This window comes from Gadus chalcogrammus, chromosome 23, assembly GCF_026213295.1.
Source record: "Gadus chalcogrammus isolate NIFS_2021 chromosome 23, NIFS_Gcha_1.0, whole genome shotgun sequence".
Taxonomy (NCBI): Eukaryota; Metazoa; Chordata; class Actinopteri; order Gadiformes; family Gadidae; genus Gadus; species Gadus chalcogrammus.
Genome location: NC_079434.1, coordinates 2,279,294 through 2,295,240, shown reverse-complemented (window position 1 = coordinate 2,295,240; position 15,947 = coordinate 2,279,294). Strand labels below are relative to the sequence as shown.

General features: G+C 47.4%; 1 protein-coding gene across 1 annotated transcript; it reads left to right on the top strand.

Annotated features, from left to right (window-relative positions):
• Nucleotides 1-248: 248 nt before the first annotated feature.
• On the top strand, nucleotides 249-15,815 carry gramd1c (GRAM domain containing 1c). The gene is made up of 18 exons (XM_056584763.1): nucleotides 249-339; nucleotides 755-860; nucleotides 1,636-1,759; nucleotides 2,094-2,194; nucleotides 2,622-2,717; nucleotides 3,259-3,339; nucleotides 6,413-6,531; nucleotides 6,837-6,990; nucleotides 7,978-8,122; nucleotides 8,514-8,657; nucleotides 9,057-9,175; nucleotides 9,319-9,458; nucleotides 10,729-10,832; nucleotides 11,772-11,942; nucleotides 13,622-13,688; nucleotides 13,802-13,927; nucleotides 14,089-14,191; nucleotides 14,372-15,815. The coding sequence occupies exons 2-18, from the start codon at nucleotides 777-779 to the stop codon at nucleotides 14,438-14,440; spliced, it is 1,947 nt and encodes a 648-aa protein (XP_056440738.1). The 5' UTR covers nucleotides 249-339; nucleotides 755-776; the 3' UTR covers nucleotides 14,441-15,815.
• The last annotated feature ends 132 nt before the right edge of the window (nucleotides 15,816-15,947 follow it).

Genomic DNA, 15,947 nt, shown 5'->3' with positions numbered 1-15,947 from the left:
CCCAGCTTTGATACGGGGACCGGGAGACCGCTCTTAACAATGGGAGACATCGGATGTGTCTTACGGACATGAAGACATAGTTTCAGGGCTCTTTGTGTTTTTTTTGTACTACCCAAATACCGAAAAGGCAAGGAAGTGACTCCCACAGGTGTGTCCCCAGGCTGGAGGAGTCGGCGTCCCGCAGGGCGCACGTGTAGCCATGTGAACGCAGCTTTAAACATTACACATTCATGGAATGATTCTTTAACGTCTAAAAGGTTTGCCTGAACCGGATACTTTTGTCCTTTGTTACTGCTGTTGGACTAGAGGACACACCTCGGCTTGTCTCGTCTGATCCAGGTAAGCAAACACGGGGAGATGTCCAGAAACACGTCGGTGTGTAAACTGGAGATGTGAAGTAGGACCGAGGATGGTTGACAGTGTGGACATCGTCCGTAAGGTGAAGGCAGGCCTGCTGTTATCATCGGGGTGTTGGGGAAGCTGAATATGTCTGAGCCGACACAGTAGCCTGTCCCTGTTTGTCTTTACTGACCACCATGGTTGAAAGGTTAGCAATGAGAGGAGGGAGTCAAGCCACCAGACATCATGGTCATAACTTTAATGTGAGAGTTCAAGGGTTAGCTTTGTGAATAATGGTTCGCCATGCATATGAGATCGCACAACTTTTTGGTATTCCTTAATAGTGCCCGGTATTTAGTGTTCATATTTGAAACCCTTTTAATGAAAGCGTAACTAGTCGTGGTTTCCTCCGAAGTGGCCAACAGGTTCAGGTCGAGATGGAGCCTTCTTCGGGCATGTCCAGTGACGTCGCGGAAGAGACGACCTCCTTCGGGGAGGTCCGGTCAAGTTCGGAGGAAGAGGTACATTAACGCTCACTGAAACCAAACTCGGTTGACTTCTACCTAAATCAAGATACATAGATTACACAGATATCGTCGAGGCTCGCTATCAGGCAACCTGGTTGTTGACGGCCTTTGTGAGCACGTAGCCATTCCCACATTTCTGCAATAGTTTCATCACAGCCAAGGGAATGCATCGCTTAATGACGTCTTCATGTGGTCCACCACGGCTTACTGTGTAACACAAACACACCCAGACAGAGTGATCCTGAATCATACTGTATCTACTGTATCATACCGTGTGTACTGTATCATAATGTATGTAGGCCTACTGTTTCATACCGTATGTACTGTATCATACCGTATCTAGAGTATCATAACATATCTACTGTATCATACCGTATGTACTGTATCATACCGTATCTAGAGTATCATACAGTATGTACTCTATCATAATTTATCTACCTCATCATACCGTATGTACTGTATCATACCTTATCTACTTCATCATACCATTTGTACTGTATCATACCATATATGTATCATACCGTATCTAGAGTATCATACAGTATGTACTGTATCATACCGTGTGTACTGTATCATACTGTATCATACCTTATCTACTGTATCATACCTTATCTACTGTATCATGCTGTGTGTACTGTATCATACCGTATCATACCTTATCTACTGTATCATACCTTATCTACTGTATCATACTGTGTGTACTGTATCATACCGTATCATACCTTATCTACTGTATCATACTGTGTGTACTGTCCTCCCCGTTGTGCAGGACTCTGATTACCAGGGCCAGTGCCTGGCCGCCCCCCAGGCCCCCCCCCCCACCTACAAGCAGAGGAGTGAGGAGTTCAAGAAAGTGTTCAAGGAGCCTGCCGAGAAAGAGAGACTCATCGTGGGTAAGGAACTCAGACCGCTGGTCTGTGAGGAACACACTCCCTTCCTGCTGGTTGCTCAGGGTCTGGCAATGGTTTGTCATGGTGATAATGGAGGAAGAGTAGTAGTAGTAGTAGTAGTAGTAGTAATAGTATATAGGAAACACACACACACACACACACACACACACACACACACACACACACACACACACACACACACACACACACACAGCTCCACTGGCAATTGTTACTAAACAAAAAAAAACATATCCAGAAAACCTTTCAGAGCTCCCTTGTCGAGCGCCCTCCCCCACTCCCCCCTCTGACCCTCTCCCCCCTCTGAACCTCTCCCCAGACTACACCTGCGCCCTGCAATGGGACATCCTGCTCATGGGCCGCCTCTATCTCACGGAGCACCACCTCTGTTTCCATAGCAACGTGTTCAGGGGAACAAAGGTGAGACTAGAAGAGGGAGGTTCATACAGACAGCCTCTCTCCCTCTCTCTGTATCTCTGTCGCTCTCTGTCTTTATTTCTTTGTCTCCATCTCCACACTGGTTCTCACTGTCCCATGGGCCCAGGCTTCACCAGCATGGGCTAATTGTACGGGGAAATGTTAATAATGTGCGAAGGCCTAATGGTGCCTTTCCCTGAGCCGCGCGGTCTGAGTGGATGAAGACACCTAGACCTTGTTTTATTATTCTACACTTTAGGTATGCGTGAGAGACCACATGTTTGACCTGACACATGACCAACTATACTAAATACTGACAATCAGGTTACCCCTAACGGGCTGAACCGTACCTGGGGCTTGAATGGTAAATGCATATGGATCTATTCCCCTGATGTCTGACCTTTGACCCTTTGGCCTCATGTGGGTGTAGATTACGTTGCTGCTCAAAGACTTCACATCCATGACCAGAGTAAACACAGCTCGCTTCATCCCCAACGCCATCCAGGTCTGCACCACAGCCGAAAAGGTGAGCCTTAACTTAATTTAAATATCATCATACCCTTAATGGGACACTTAACCTAATTATTGTCTAACTTTAATTTAACCCTTAATGGGTCACCTAACTTAACTATCATTTGACTATCATGAAACTATCATTTAACCCTTATTGGGTCACTTAACTATAATCAAACGATGATCAAACGATAATCACGCGATCTAACTATCATCTAACTATAATCAAATGAATTTTTATATTATAATATAATCAAACTCTTACCTAAGTATAAAAATAATAATTTCATCAAACTATATTGTAGCTATTATCTAAATATAATCATCTTATTATATTGTTATCTATCTGTAATTTAAATTTATCAAATGAAGTCTATTACAATCTAGTATATTTAATGTTATTGAATATAATATATTCACAGCAGACAGTTTCTTTATGGGCTGGACCAGCGATTAACAACATAACTATGGACAGCGCGTCACCCAGTCCATCCCTTGCTGATCAGAGAAACAGTGAACCTATAAATAAAGTGCGATGACCTCTGACCCCACAGCTCGTCTTCACCTCCTTCTCCGCCAGAGAGAAAAGCTTTCAGAGCATCTTCCGCATGTGGCAGAACACACTGCTCAAGCAGGTAAGGGGCCCTCTGTCTGTCTGTCTGTCTGTCTGTCTGTCTGTCTGTCTGTCTGTCTGTCTGTCTGTCTGTCTGTCTGTCTGTCTGTCTGTCTGTCTGTCTGTCTGTCTGTCTGTCTGTCTGTCTGTCTGTCTGTCTGTCTGTCTGTCTGTCTGTCTGTCTGTCTGTCTGTCTGTCTGTCTGTCTGTCTGTCTGTCTGTCTGTCTGTCTGTCTGTCTGTCTGTCTGTCTGTCTGTCTGTCTGTCTGTCTGTCTGTCTGTCTGTCTGTCTGTCTGTCTGTCTGTCTGTCTGTCTGTCTGTCTGTCTGTCTGTCTGTCTGTCTGTCTGTCTGTCTGTCTGTCTGTCTGTCTGTCTGTCTGTCTGTCTGTCTGTCTGTCTGTCTGTCTGTCTGTCTGTCTGTCTGTCTGTCTGTCTGTCTGTCTGTCTGTCTGTCTGTCTGTCTGTCTGTCTGTCTGTCTGTCTGTCTGTCTGTCTGTCTGTCTGTCTGTCTGTCTGTCTGTCTGTCTGTCTGTCTGTCTGTCTGTCTGTCTGTCTGTCTGTCTGTCTGTCTGTCTGTCTGTCTGTCTGTCTGTCTGTCTGTCTGTCTGTCTGTCTGTCTGTCTGTCTGTCTGTCTGTCTGTCTGTCTGTCTGTCTGTCTGTCTGTCTGTCTGTCTGTCTGTCTGTCTGTCTGTCTGTCTGTCTGTCTGTCTGTCTGTCTGTCTGTCTGTCTGTCTGTCTGTCTGTCTGTCTGTCTGTCTGTCTGTCTGTCTGTCTGTCTGTCTGTCTGTCTGTCTGTCTGTCTGTCTGTCTGTCTGTCTGTCTGTCTGTCTGTCTGTCTGTCTGTCTGTCTGTCTGTCTGTCTGTCTGTCTGTCTGTCTGTCTGTCTGTCTGTCTGTCTGTCTGTCTGTCTGTCTGTCTGTCTGTCTGTCTGTCTGTCTGTCTGTCTGTCTGTCTGTCTGTCTGTCTGTCTGTCTGTCTGTCTGTCTGTCTGTCTGTCTGTCTGTCTGTCTGTCTGTCTGTCTGTCTGTCTGTCTGTCTGTCTGTCTGTCTGTCTGTCTGTCTGTCTGTCTGTCTGTCTGTCTGTCTGTCTGTCTGTCTGTCTGTCTGTCTGTCTGTCTGTCTGTCTGTCTGTCTGTCTGTCTGTCTGTCTGTCTGTCTGTCTGTCTGTCTGTCTGTCTGTCTGTCTGTCTGTCTGTCTGTCTGTCTGTCTGTCTGTCTGTCTGTCTGTCTGTCTGTCTGTCTGTCTGTCTGTCTGTCTGTCTGTCTGTCTGTCTGTCTGTCTGTCTGTCTGTCTGTCTGTCTGTCTGTCTGTCTGTCTGTCTGTCTGTCTGTCTGTCTGTCTGTCTGTCTGTCTGTCTGTCTGTCTGTCTGTCTGTCTGTCTGTCTGTCTGTCTGTCTGTCTGTCTGTCTGTCTGTCTGTCTGTCTGTCTGTCTGTCTGTCTGTCTGTCTGTCTGTCTGTCTGTCTGTCTGTCTGTCTGTCTGTCTGTCTGTCTGTCTGTCTGTCTGTCTGTCTGTCTGTCTGTCTGTCTGTCTGTCTGTCTGTCTGTCTGTCTGTCTGTCTGTCTGTCTGTCTGTCTGTCTGTCTGTCTGTCTGTCTGTCTGTCTGTCTGTCTGTCTGTCTGTCTGTCTGTCTGTCTGTCTGTCTGTCTGTCTGTCTGTCTGTCTGTCTGTCTGTCTGTCTGTCTGTCTGTCTGTCTGTCTGTCTGTCTTTTGGCCTGTTTGTCTCTGTCTGCCACACTCCAGCATATAGCAGGGTGTTTGTTTGTTCAGGGTGATTACATGCCGTATTTAACTTGTGTGTATGAATGAAACCCCCAAGGCCCTAGGCCTATTTCAAACCAAGTGTTACATATCATCACGTATGATCTGCCTTAAATACCATGTACTTTAACAGATCAAGATTTATTTTTGATAACATGTGTCACTGAGGTCAGAGAGTCAGAAAGCCACCGGGTCTGTGACTTTGTCCCCTTTTATCTAATCGGTCCAGAGTACACATCATAAGCCTACTACTGCCCCAGTGTAAACCGAGTGTTTATCACATTGTTTTGCAGGAAGTTGGTAAGGACACACAATTAAATGTAGCGAACAAGATAAGAAATTCCCCAAGGTCTTCGTCAAATAACCTGGGGGAAAAAATATTCCAATGTTCATTTGTTTCTGTGACAAAAAATATGCCGATGCCGAATAAGTCCCGTTTAGTCTAGGAAGCCTTTGACGATATCGCTGGCTGCAGCATAGTGTTCGTCTACAAGCCCACAGGGCGTCTCATCTCTGGGGGTCTATCGCACAAACAAGTTATAAATACACGCTCAGGAGAGCGTTGACCTCACTGGGCGGGGCGGTGATTTACGTAGAGGAGGACCTACCTGCCGCCAAAGAGCCTCCTCTGACTCGCTGGGGACTGCCACTTTTTGATCTCTTTTAAACCAAAACAATGATTAAAGAAAATGTTAGTGAGGATTAAAGCGCAGGCCTTGTATTGCCAATCGGACGCCTAAACGAGGGTTGATCCACTTGTGTGGCTCAGAATGGTCGGTGCGTAAAGGCTGAGTATTGATCGGTGCGCTGGAGGACTTCCTGGAACGTCAGGTTAACAGATCACAGTCCACAACACCCATCAAGCCTGACAGAGACGTGAGTTTGAATGGTTGGCATTGTTAAGATGTAGCCGGTTATCAGGTTGGCGAATCAAATGCATATTTAACTTTAACTTGTGACTTTGAGTTGTGCACAAAAAGCCAGAGATCCCGTTCCATATGGAGAAATTGTCCTCTCACTGAAATGACTTTTTCTTTCGTGTGGTCTCTATCGCAATGAGACGTGGATGTCCATTCCTAGCTCATTTCTGCGTTATATAGTTGTATAGGAGCTGGAGGTAGAGAGGTCGTGAAGTGTGTTTACTGTTTGAAAACGTCGCTAGTCAACAGAGAAACGATTCTCGCATGTAGTGTGCGAGGCGGCAACTAGGCGACTTCCACCCCGATAAGACCTCTCTCGGTCAGTTATAAAGGCCTTGGTGCAGCCGGGATTCATCTGCACTATTAGCTTCGTTTTTCGTTTTCGGTGAACGAAATTTATTTTTATTTCAGCATCTTACGTGCGCGGAGCTGTGGCAGATGGTAAAGCAGCACTATGGAAACGTACTGGGCATGAGTTCGGAAGACATGGAGACTGTACCCTTTAGATCAGACTCCAATTTAACCAACAGGTACAAACACACGCGTCACTCCTTGTGCAGTCACAAACAAGGCCCACCTAAAATCAATACATATATTGCAATCAATAAATATGATGGCTTTTCGAAGTAATATATATATACATTTACATTATTTTACTTTATATACGTGTACTTTGGATTTATGATCAGTTCAGGAGCCCGATTCATGTAAATAACTGTGTGTGTGTGTGTGTGTGTGTGTGTGTGTGTGTGTGTGTGTGTGTGTGTGTGTGTGTGTGTGTGTGTGTGTGTGTGTGTGTGTGTGTGTGTGTGTGTGTGTGTGTGTGCGCCCACAGCCTGACCATGAGGCCAAGTGTGGAGGAGGGCATAGAACATCTGGAGCGGATCCCCTCTGTCCGCATGGATCAGGGGCCCCTAGCGACGTCCACCCCCCAGGGAGAGGAGCCACCGGCGCCCCTGGGCACGCCCCCCACTAATCCAGGCAACACGGTACGAAACCCATCTGTGGTGATCGCCATGATCAAGACGAGGACATTGTTACGATTCCTCTCTGGTTCAGGCCTGCTGAAGTCCTGCTAACACCGACTACTGTCACACACACACTGACTTATTTATGTGTGTGTGTGTGTGTGTGTGTGTGTGTGTGTGTGTGTGTGTGTGTGTGTGTGTGTGTGTGTGTGTGTGTGTGTGTGTGTGTGTGTGTGTGTGTGTGTGTGTGTGTGTGTGTGTGTGTGTGTGTGTGTGTATGTATGTATGTATGTATGTATGTATGTATGTATGTATGTATGTATGTATGTATGTATGTATGTATGTATGTATGTATGTATGTATGTATGTATGTATGTATGTGTGTGTGTGTGTGTGTGTGTATGTATGTATGTATGTATGTATATTCCTCTTTCTTGTACAGTCCTATGGAAGTCCTATTCACACAGACTAGCGTCACACACAGTGACTTCTAGCACTTTGTTGCAGATCTTTCTTAATGCTGGGAGTCTGCCATGTTCATCATGTAAACGTACAACATTGATGTGTGTGAGTGTGTGTGTATATATATATATATATATATATATATATATATATATATATATATATATTTTTTTTCATCAAGGGAATGGTCACACGATGTAACATTTCCCCGTCCTGACCTGGTCATGTAGAGAGAGAGAGAGTGTGTGTGTGTGTGTGTGTGTGTGTGTGTGTGTGTGTGTGTGTGTGTGTGTTGTCATGGAGCTTTGATACAGGCCTTCTGATACACTTGTTCCTGAAGATAAAATCTCTACCAGGTGAAGCGCAGACTTTGCCTATCCTTTATGAACACGCAAAACCGCCCAAGAGTCTAGGGGTTATAGGAAGTCCCCATGTAGGACAGAACCATCTGCTCAACCTCAATACCAGAACATAGTTAATGGGTTAACATGGAGGTGTCAATCCCCCATTCCAACTGTGTGCGTGTGCATGTGTGTGTGTGTGTAGGATGATTCCCGCAGTGCCGTGACCCAACAGCGTGGCCCCGCCCCCTTACCGGACCAGGTCTCTAAGAGGTCCACACTGACCCTCGACCTCAACGCCAACGTGGGCGGGGCCTCCGAGCAGAGTGCTTCTGAAAGCGTTGATGAAGGTGAGAAGGTTGATGTATTGTGACGCTACTTCCCCACCAGTGTGGCAGTAGTCGATACTATTGATTCAGTATCTACCCAGTGCCTTGCTGGCTGGGGGAGGCGGCCTGCAGATGAGGGTGTTGGTGCCGCTTTGTCTTTGGCATAGTGTAGATGTCTGCTAGGATCAGCTCAGAATGACGGGCACCTTTCAAAACATTGAGAACAATGGTAAAAAAGTGCAACAACAAGCCCTTCATACCTGACGTGTTTATCGCTCTGCCACACAAAGATCTCTTATCACATACCTTAGTAGACCTCATTATAAATAGCCGTATACACACCCTGTGGACACTTCCTCTACCGTGGAACCATGAGCCAGAGCTGTTCACTCTGTCCCCCCCCCCCCCCTAGCGGAGGAGCAGGAGTACCCAGCCCAGGAGCAAGGCAGGGTCTACCTCAACAAGGTGTTCCACATCAGCGCCGAGAAGATGTTTGAGCTGCTCTTCACCGACTCCAGCTTCATGCAGCGCTTCATGAGCATCAGGAAGATCACCAGTGAGTATGAGAGGAGACCCTCGGGTCGGCCGAGAGGAGACCCTCGGGTCGGCCGAGAGGAGACCCTCGGGTCGGCCGAGAGGAGACCCTCGGGTCGGCCGAGAGGAGACCCTCGGATCGGCCGAGAGGAGACCCTCGGGTCGGCCGAGAGGAGACCCTCGGGTCGGCTGAGAGGAGCTCCTCCTCCTAGTTGCAGCCCGCCTGCAGGACTTACACTGTAATAACCCCTGATTTCACTGTACATCGCTGTGGATTAAGGCCAGAGGATTTACCCTGCTAAATGACAAAGTAAATCTAATGCACATCTAATTCACGCAACTCATTGTACAGTTGTAGATGGCCATGTGTATTCTAGCCTTGGGCTTGGGGAGGTTCATGATTGTTATGTTGTGATGACAGACGCCAGCCTGGATCCTTGGCAGAGGGAGGACTCTGGGAACATGAAGAGGACCATGAACTACACCATCGCCATCAGCAACCCGCTGATCGGGAAGTGCTCCAGAGCAACCGAGAACCAGGTGTGTGTGTGTGTGTGTGTGTGTGTGTGTGTGTGTGTGTGTGTGTGTGTGTGTGTGTGTGTGTGTGTGTGTGTGTGTGTGTGTGTGTGTGTGTGTGTGTGTGTGTGTGTGTGTGTGTGTGTAACCCTGCGATCCCTGCCCAGACGCTGTTGAAAGACCTTCCGGAGGGCCACTACATGGTGGACGCAGAGGTGTTCACGCACGACGTCCCCTACCACGACTACTTCTACACCCAGAACCGCTACGCCATCACACGCAGCTCCAGACGCAAGTGTCGGCTCAGGTATCACACGCTGACCACACCACCTCTTACCATCGTCTCATTGGCCCTGATCTTACTGTTACAAAAACACATCACATTTTACGTCTGTTTCACTGGACCTGTACCTTCTTACCGTCTGTTTTACTGGTCCGGTCCGTTCTTACCGTCTGTTTCACTGGTCCTGCACGTTCTTGATTGATTGATTGATTAATACTTTAATAATCCCGGGGGGAAATTATTTTGGTCACGAACTCCAAATATACATACACAAATATTAAGAATAAAATATTATATTATACATTATATATATAAATATATACAAAAGATAAAAGATACAAACCTAAGAAATAAAAATATAAATTGCAGGAATATATATATATATATATATATATATATATATATATACATACACATATAAAAGACAGCACTGTGCAAAAGTATCGTACAGTATTGTGCAAAAAGTGCAAGAATTATAGTCCTTGTTTGAGGTCAGAGATTACAGAGAGGGAGGGGGGGGGGGGGGTGTTTGACATTCTAAGGGAGGCGTTGTAAAGTTGAATGGCCACAGGCAGGAATGATTTCCTGTGGCGCTCTGTGGTGCATCTGGGTGAGAGGAATCTTCTGCTGAAGGTCCTCCTCTGCTGGGCCAGTGTGTCGTAGAGAGGGTGTGAGACATTGTCCAAGATGGACTGAAGCCTGGACAGCATCCTCCTCTCTGCCACGGTCGTCAGGGTGTCCAGTTCCTCCCCCCAGGGGCGATTCTAGGGAGTGTGGGGGCCCTAGGCAGAGGATTGTTGACGGGGGGGGGGGGGGGGGGGGGTGGGGTATGGAGCAATTGTTGATGGGGGGGTATGGAGCGATTTTTTTTTTGTTTTGTTTTGGCTCTAGGGGGGGCCCCTAGTAGTGGCCCGGGGCCCAAAGCAATTGCGGGGCCCCAGGCAATTGCCTGGTATGCCTAATGGGATGCAGCGCCTCTGCCTCCCCCACAACATCACCGGCCCTCCTGATCAGTTTGTCAAGTCTGTTGGTGTCTGCAACCTTCATCCCACTGCCCCAGCATGTGACAGCGAAGAAGATTGCAATGGCTACAACATAACAACATAAAACATCCCCAGCATCACCCGGCAGATTTTAAAGGACCTCAGCCTCCTGAGGATAAAGAGTCGGCTTTGGCCTTTTTTGTAGACAGCCTCAGCGTTGCTAGTCCAGTCCAACTTCTTACCATCTGTTTCACTGTTGGTTTCACACGATGAGTGGTAGGTAGTAACGTCTGGTGGTCTTCTGTTTTCAGGGTGCTGACAGATGTGAAGTACAAGAAGCAGCCATGGGGTCTGGTCAAGTCCTTCATCAACAAGAACTCCTGGGGCGGCATCGAGGACTACTTCAAGCAGCTGGGTGAGGAGAGGGTCTCGGTCACTTACCGTCTACTCCTTTATTCTAGACATTCTGCAGGGAATCAGGTTAGACGTCTAGCTCAAGGGTGCCTACCGGTAGATTGGGGGCATTGGAGATCAAACCCTGTACCTTTCAGCTGGGATTCAAACACCAAAGCGACTAGACTCCCCAGCTTGAAGGGTTGTGGGTGGTTTTGTAGATGTTGGTTGTTCATGGTTCAGTGGAGATGTAGAGCGGACCAGGGACTGGGACCATAATGGGTGGTTGATTAACAGTTAAAACGCAGTATAGCTGCACAACCCAATGGGCCTCCACACATCATCTTCATGTCCTGAATGTCATTCCTGGACTAAATCAATGAGTTCCCAGCAGTGACACTTTGTTACCCTGAAACAAAGTGTCACTGCTGCAGCCTCCACTCCCATCAGCTCGCTCCCGCTCCTTACCTCCCGCTCCTTACCTCCCACTCCTTACCTCCCGCTCCTCACCTCCCTCTCCTTACCTCGCTCCCTCTCCTCGCTCTCCTCACCTGCTCCCTCACCTGCTCCCTCTCCTCACCTCCCTCTCCTCACCTCCCTCTCCTCACCTCCCTCTCCTCACCTCCCTCTCCTCACCTCCCTCTCCTCACCTGCTCCCTCACCTGCTCCCTCTCCTCACCTCCCTCTCCTCACCTGCTCCCTCTCCTCACCTCCCTCTCCTTACCTCCCTCTCCTCACCTGCTCCCTCTCCTCACCTCGCTCCCTCACCTCGCTCCCTCACTTGCTCCCTCTCCTTACCTCCCTCTCCTCACCTCCCTCTCCTCACCTGCTCCCTCTCCTCACCTCCCTCTCCTCACCTGCTCCCTCTCCTCACCTCGCTCCCTCACCTCGCTCCCTCACCTGCTCCCTCTCCTCACCTCCCTCTCCTCACCTCTACCCCTGCTCTCCTGGGATGGTACAGAATCTGAGCTGCTGGAGGAGGAGGCGGAGATGAACCAGGGCGCCAGGGATGCTGGGAAGATGAGCAACCTGAGGAGGAGGAGGAGGACTTTCAGCCGCAGCGGGCCGGAGCACCTGAAGCCCAGCGGGCCGTACGGAGCCGACTCGGAGCAGCACCGCGAGGGGCCCATGGGTAAGCCCTTCCTCCTGTTCTCATGTCCCCACCACGCTCGGACACGGGATTCAAAGGGTCTATACTAGTAACTGAGTATATGCTACACGTGAACATCCTAAAATGGAGGAATTGAATTGGTTCACTATCTCGGGATATTGGGCACTATCCCATGATTGAGATCTCAAACTCTGGATATTGTTTTCTAATGGGGAGTGTGCGTGACGGTCGTCTCATCACGCTTATAGAAACAAATAAACCGCTAATAAAAACAAATACATCCCGGCAAAAAGTGATATCGTGGTATATTTTTGGAGTGTTCACGTGTAGTATATACTAAAACAATTATCCACCTCTGGCGAATAATTGTTAAATATATTCATGCTAAATAAGCTATATTAGAGCCTAACCGGAAGTCTCTATGGTCAGTGGTGTGTGAAGTGTGATGATGAGTTGAGCTCTTGCGGTGGGAGTGTTTGTATTTATGATGTGAACATAAGACCAAGTTAACCAAGCTGGAGACCAAACCAGGAGCTAGCTGCAAGGAGAGAGAGACGAGGCCCCTTATGAGGCCTACAGGCCAGCCTGAGCTGGTGCAGCACCCCACTGCCCACTCGGTCACGCCCACTCGGACACGCCCACTCGGACACGCCCACTCGGACACGCCCACGGGCCCCCTGCCCAGAGAGGGACACTAGGCTCAGATCCCTATGATGTCCACCACCCTTTGAATACTGTGAAATAAGGTCACATTATTTAAAATTAACCCAAGCCCTTTCCTTGTGTTAACCATAGTGCTGTCAAGCGATTCAAATATTTAATCGCGATTAATCGCATTAATGTCATAGTTAACTCACGATTAATCGCAAAAAAAATTCTATGCTAAATATCCCTTGACTTCTTTGTCACATTTATTTTTCTCAATTTAATGCACTTATCAACATGGAGAAGTGCATCGGCTTGCCTTGTGCAACTTTTTTTTTATTGATAACATTGGCATATACTGATCAAAACAGGACGATACAAAAAAAAGCCTATAGTGCAATTAAACGATGAACATACAAACATGCTGCCTTGAACATAGCAGTCAGGCTACTGCTTCTTTGTTTTGAGCCATAGAATTTTTTTTTATAAAATAAATAAATTAATTCTGTTAATCGCGCGATAAAAAAATTAACGCGGTTAAAATCGGTTTGCGTTAACGCCGTTAATAACGCGTTTAACTGACAGCACTAGTTAACCATCATGGTTGGATGTCCACTGGCGATATTTTCCGCACAAGGCCGTGTGACCTGGTTCTCAGTGCCTGATTGACCTTGACATGGAAAATGCAATCCTTGCAATGAGTTACAAACGTGTTTCTGATTAATACAGTTTCCGATGCTATGCAAGGTGCATGCGCCTGGTATTATATTCAAGCACACCTTGCCCTCTGGGGCCATGAGAGTAGCCTGATGTTACCTTTACTCCAAAAGGTACTGTGGTAACGGTCTCTCTCTGTGAGGCAGGGTCGGGGATATGGTGGAAATATAACACCTTTTGTAATTTGTTAACTGGACCCTTCCACACATTTTCTAAATTTCGTCTTCCTTAAAAAACCCTTGCCAATACTTGTTGATATGAAAGGATACTATAGACACTTAAATCCTATACTCATGGTGTGATTGCGCATTGAAACCCAGTCGTGTGCTTGGTTCCAGGCTCAATGGACCTGAAGGCCCCGTACCGCTGGAACATCCACACCATCATAGCAGGGATGAGTGTCATGTAAGTCAGACTCTGTGAGTTGAACCCTGGCTCTGTCTCCATGGATGCAGTGCTTTAACGATGCTCTCCGTGTCCGTCTCATGTGTGTGGTTGTGTGTGACCTCCTCCCCCAGCCTGCTGGTGCTGACCCTGCTGAACCTCGGTCTGCTGGCCAAGCTGTGGGCCATGGAGGACGTGGCCCAGCGAATGTACCTGAGCACCAAGCACCGAATACGGGAGCAGGCCACCCACCTGCCCAGGTGAGTCCAGACCCTGATCACAAGTGGCAGACGACTGCGTTCTCATCCTGTTGTTGTTGTTGTTGTCTCACCACATCTTTACTTGTAGTTCCTCAAATGTAGCATTGGTCTTCAGTTATGGTCTGCAGGAAGCTGATGTTTGATGTGGTCTCTTTGGGTAGGGGGGACTATGGTCCCATAGGCCCAGGACTAGGACCCCGGTCCAACAAGGAGTCCCAGTTACTGAAGGCGGTTCTCCAGGACTCCATTAACCTCCTAGAGCAGGTTCATACCATGATATTCTTCAGAGGGGTCGGCTCTCCAGTGCATGTGGGGGGGATTTAGGAGCATTTGGTTTTAATCAGTCTCATCATGTCGGTGGAAAAAACAAATGTGTCTGTTGTTTTGTTGTTCTCTCATGTCGCTTTTGTCTCCCCCCCCCCCCCCCCCCCGCCCAACCCACAGCTTCGAAGTTCCCTGGTCATGCTTCAGCACAACTTTGCGATGGCCAATCGGACAGTGGGACCACAATGATGTCCAAACACCTGCCGACAGGCCAGAGGTCCTCATTGGCTACTGTGAATAAAATACCTATTGGAGGTGGGGAGATAGACACCCATAAACTCTGTATCCTGGTGTTATGGGATGGCATCAGAGACCCCCATGGCGATGCGCTGCCACGGAATATGAGTGCCAGGCGCTCTGGGTGCCCCCTGAGATCGCTCATGGTGCCTTTCTTTGAGTCTCTACAGTACTTCTGACTCCTCGACGGCGCTGACTGTGTCGTCGACCGCTGCTGCCATGGGATGTTTTAGTCTTCAGTAGCAGACTGTGATATGATAGGGAGAAGGCTGGTCTGCCTCCACAACAGTCTCTTGCTGAATGTACTGTCGAGGGCCCAGTCAGAAGGACTGGTCCTCCTCTGAGGTCCTCCTCTATGGTTCCAGTCTCTATGCACCACAATGCAACACTCTCTTTTTAAATGGATATTTTGCAAACATCAACTTTATTGACATTCTTTGCACAGAGGCCTTAATATATTTAACGTTTAGTTTTTTTAATGAGAATGTGATATTTTTAGTAAATTAATAAATGGAGATGGGTTGTTCTTGTTAATCACTCTTCTAAAATTTTAAAAAAATATTGTGGGTGATAATTACTTGGTGGATTGGATGACAATCCCCCTTGGTGCTACCTGTCCACCAGAGCGTTCTGTTTATCCCGAGTTGTTTACAATGACTCCCTCCAGTGGACCATAGAAGGCAGCTGGACCTCAACATCAGTGATGATCGCTCACGCTCAACCTTAGTGAGGTTCAGTGTTTCCGTCCGGTAGACAAGTCCCTGATGCTCTCTGGAGAGTGTGGGGAGTAGGTTCCATGTATGGTATGATCTTTCTTTTATAGATTTATTTTTGTTTCCAAGTGGAATGTACTGTTTGTGAAGTAGGCCTACAAGCCACTAGTGAGCTAAAAACGGCAATGATTTTAACTTCCTAAAACTGTGACACATCTAATGTGATTGAAGTAGTGCTAATTTCCCCTTACTCTCCCAGACGGTGAAGGAGGAATAACGGTGTATAGATGGCTGTCTTGCTATATAACTGGCATCTTTGATAGCTCAAAGCTTAATTTGTGACATCTGAATGTATTGCCTTGATTTTATAACACTGATAGAAATATCCAATTTTCTTTCTGCTAAGGTTTGATATACAGCGTGCTTTCCTCATGGTGGACCCAGTCCATATCTTTATTTGAAGGTCCTGGATTATGCCCCGTTTGCGATGTACCTTTGGTCAGACATGTAAATGGACTCTAGTATTGTCCAAATTATACCTTTTTGTTGTTGGCAGTTTTGTACATTCATGATATGGTCTTAAATAAATTATCTTCCGTACAGACTTGTGAGTCTTCCTTTCAGTGTCGCGTGACTACGGAAGCCCGCAACTACCAGAAAAAAGACAAAACATAATCAGGTTGCTTAAAGTGTTTTAGGCCGCTTTATTCAGGCACCTACACTACAGCAACGTCTTCATGGTGCCT

Excerpts from the sequence above, each read along its gene's own strand:
- gramd1c (XM_056584763.1), top strand. The coding sequence starts at position 777 with ATGGAGCCTTCTTCGGGCATGTCCAGTGACGTCGCGGAAGAGACGACC. Across the intron at positions 6,532-6,836 it reads GACTCCAATTTAACCAACAG|CCTGACCATGAGGCCAAGTG; the intron begins GTACAAACACAC and ends GTGCGCCCACAG. Across the intron at positions 13,689-13,801 it reads ATAGCAGGGATGAGTGTCAT|CCTGCTGGTGCTGACCCTGC; the intron begins GTAAGTCAGACT and ends CTCCTCCCCCAG.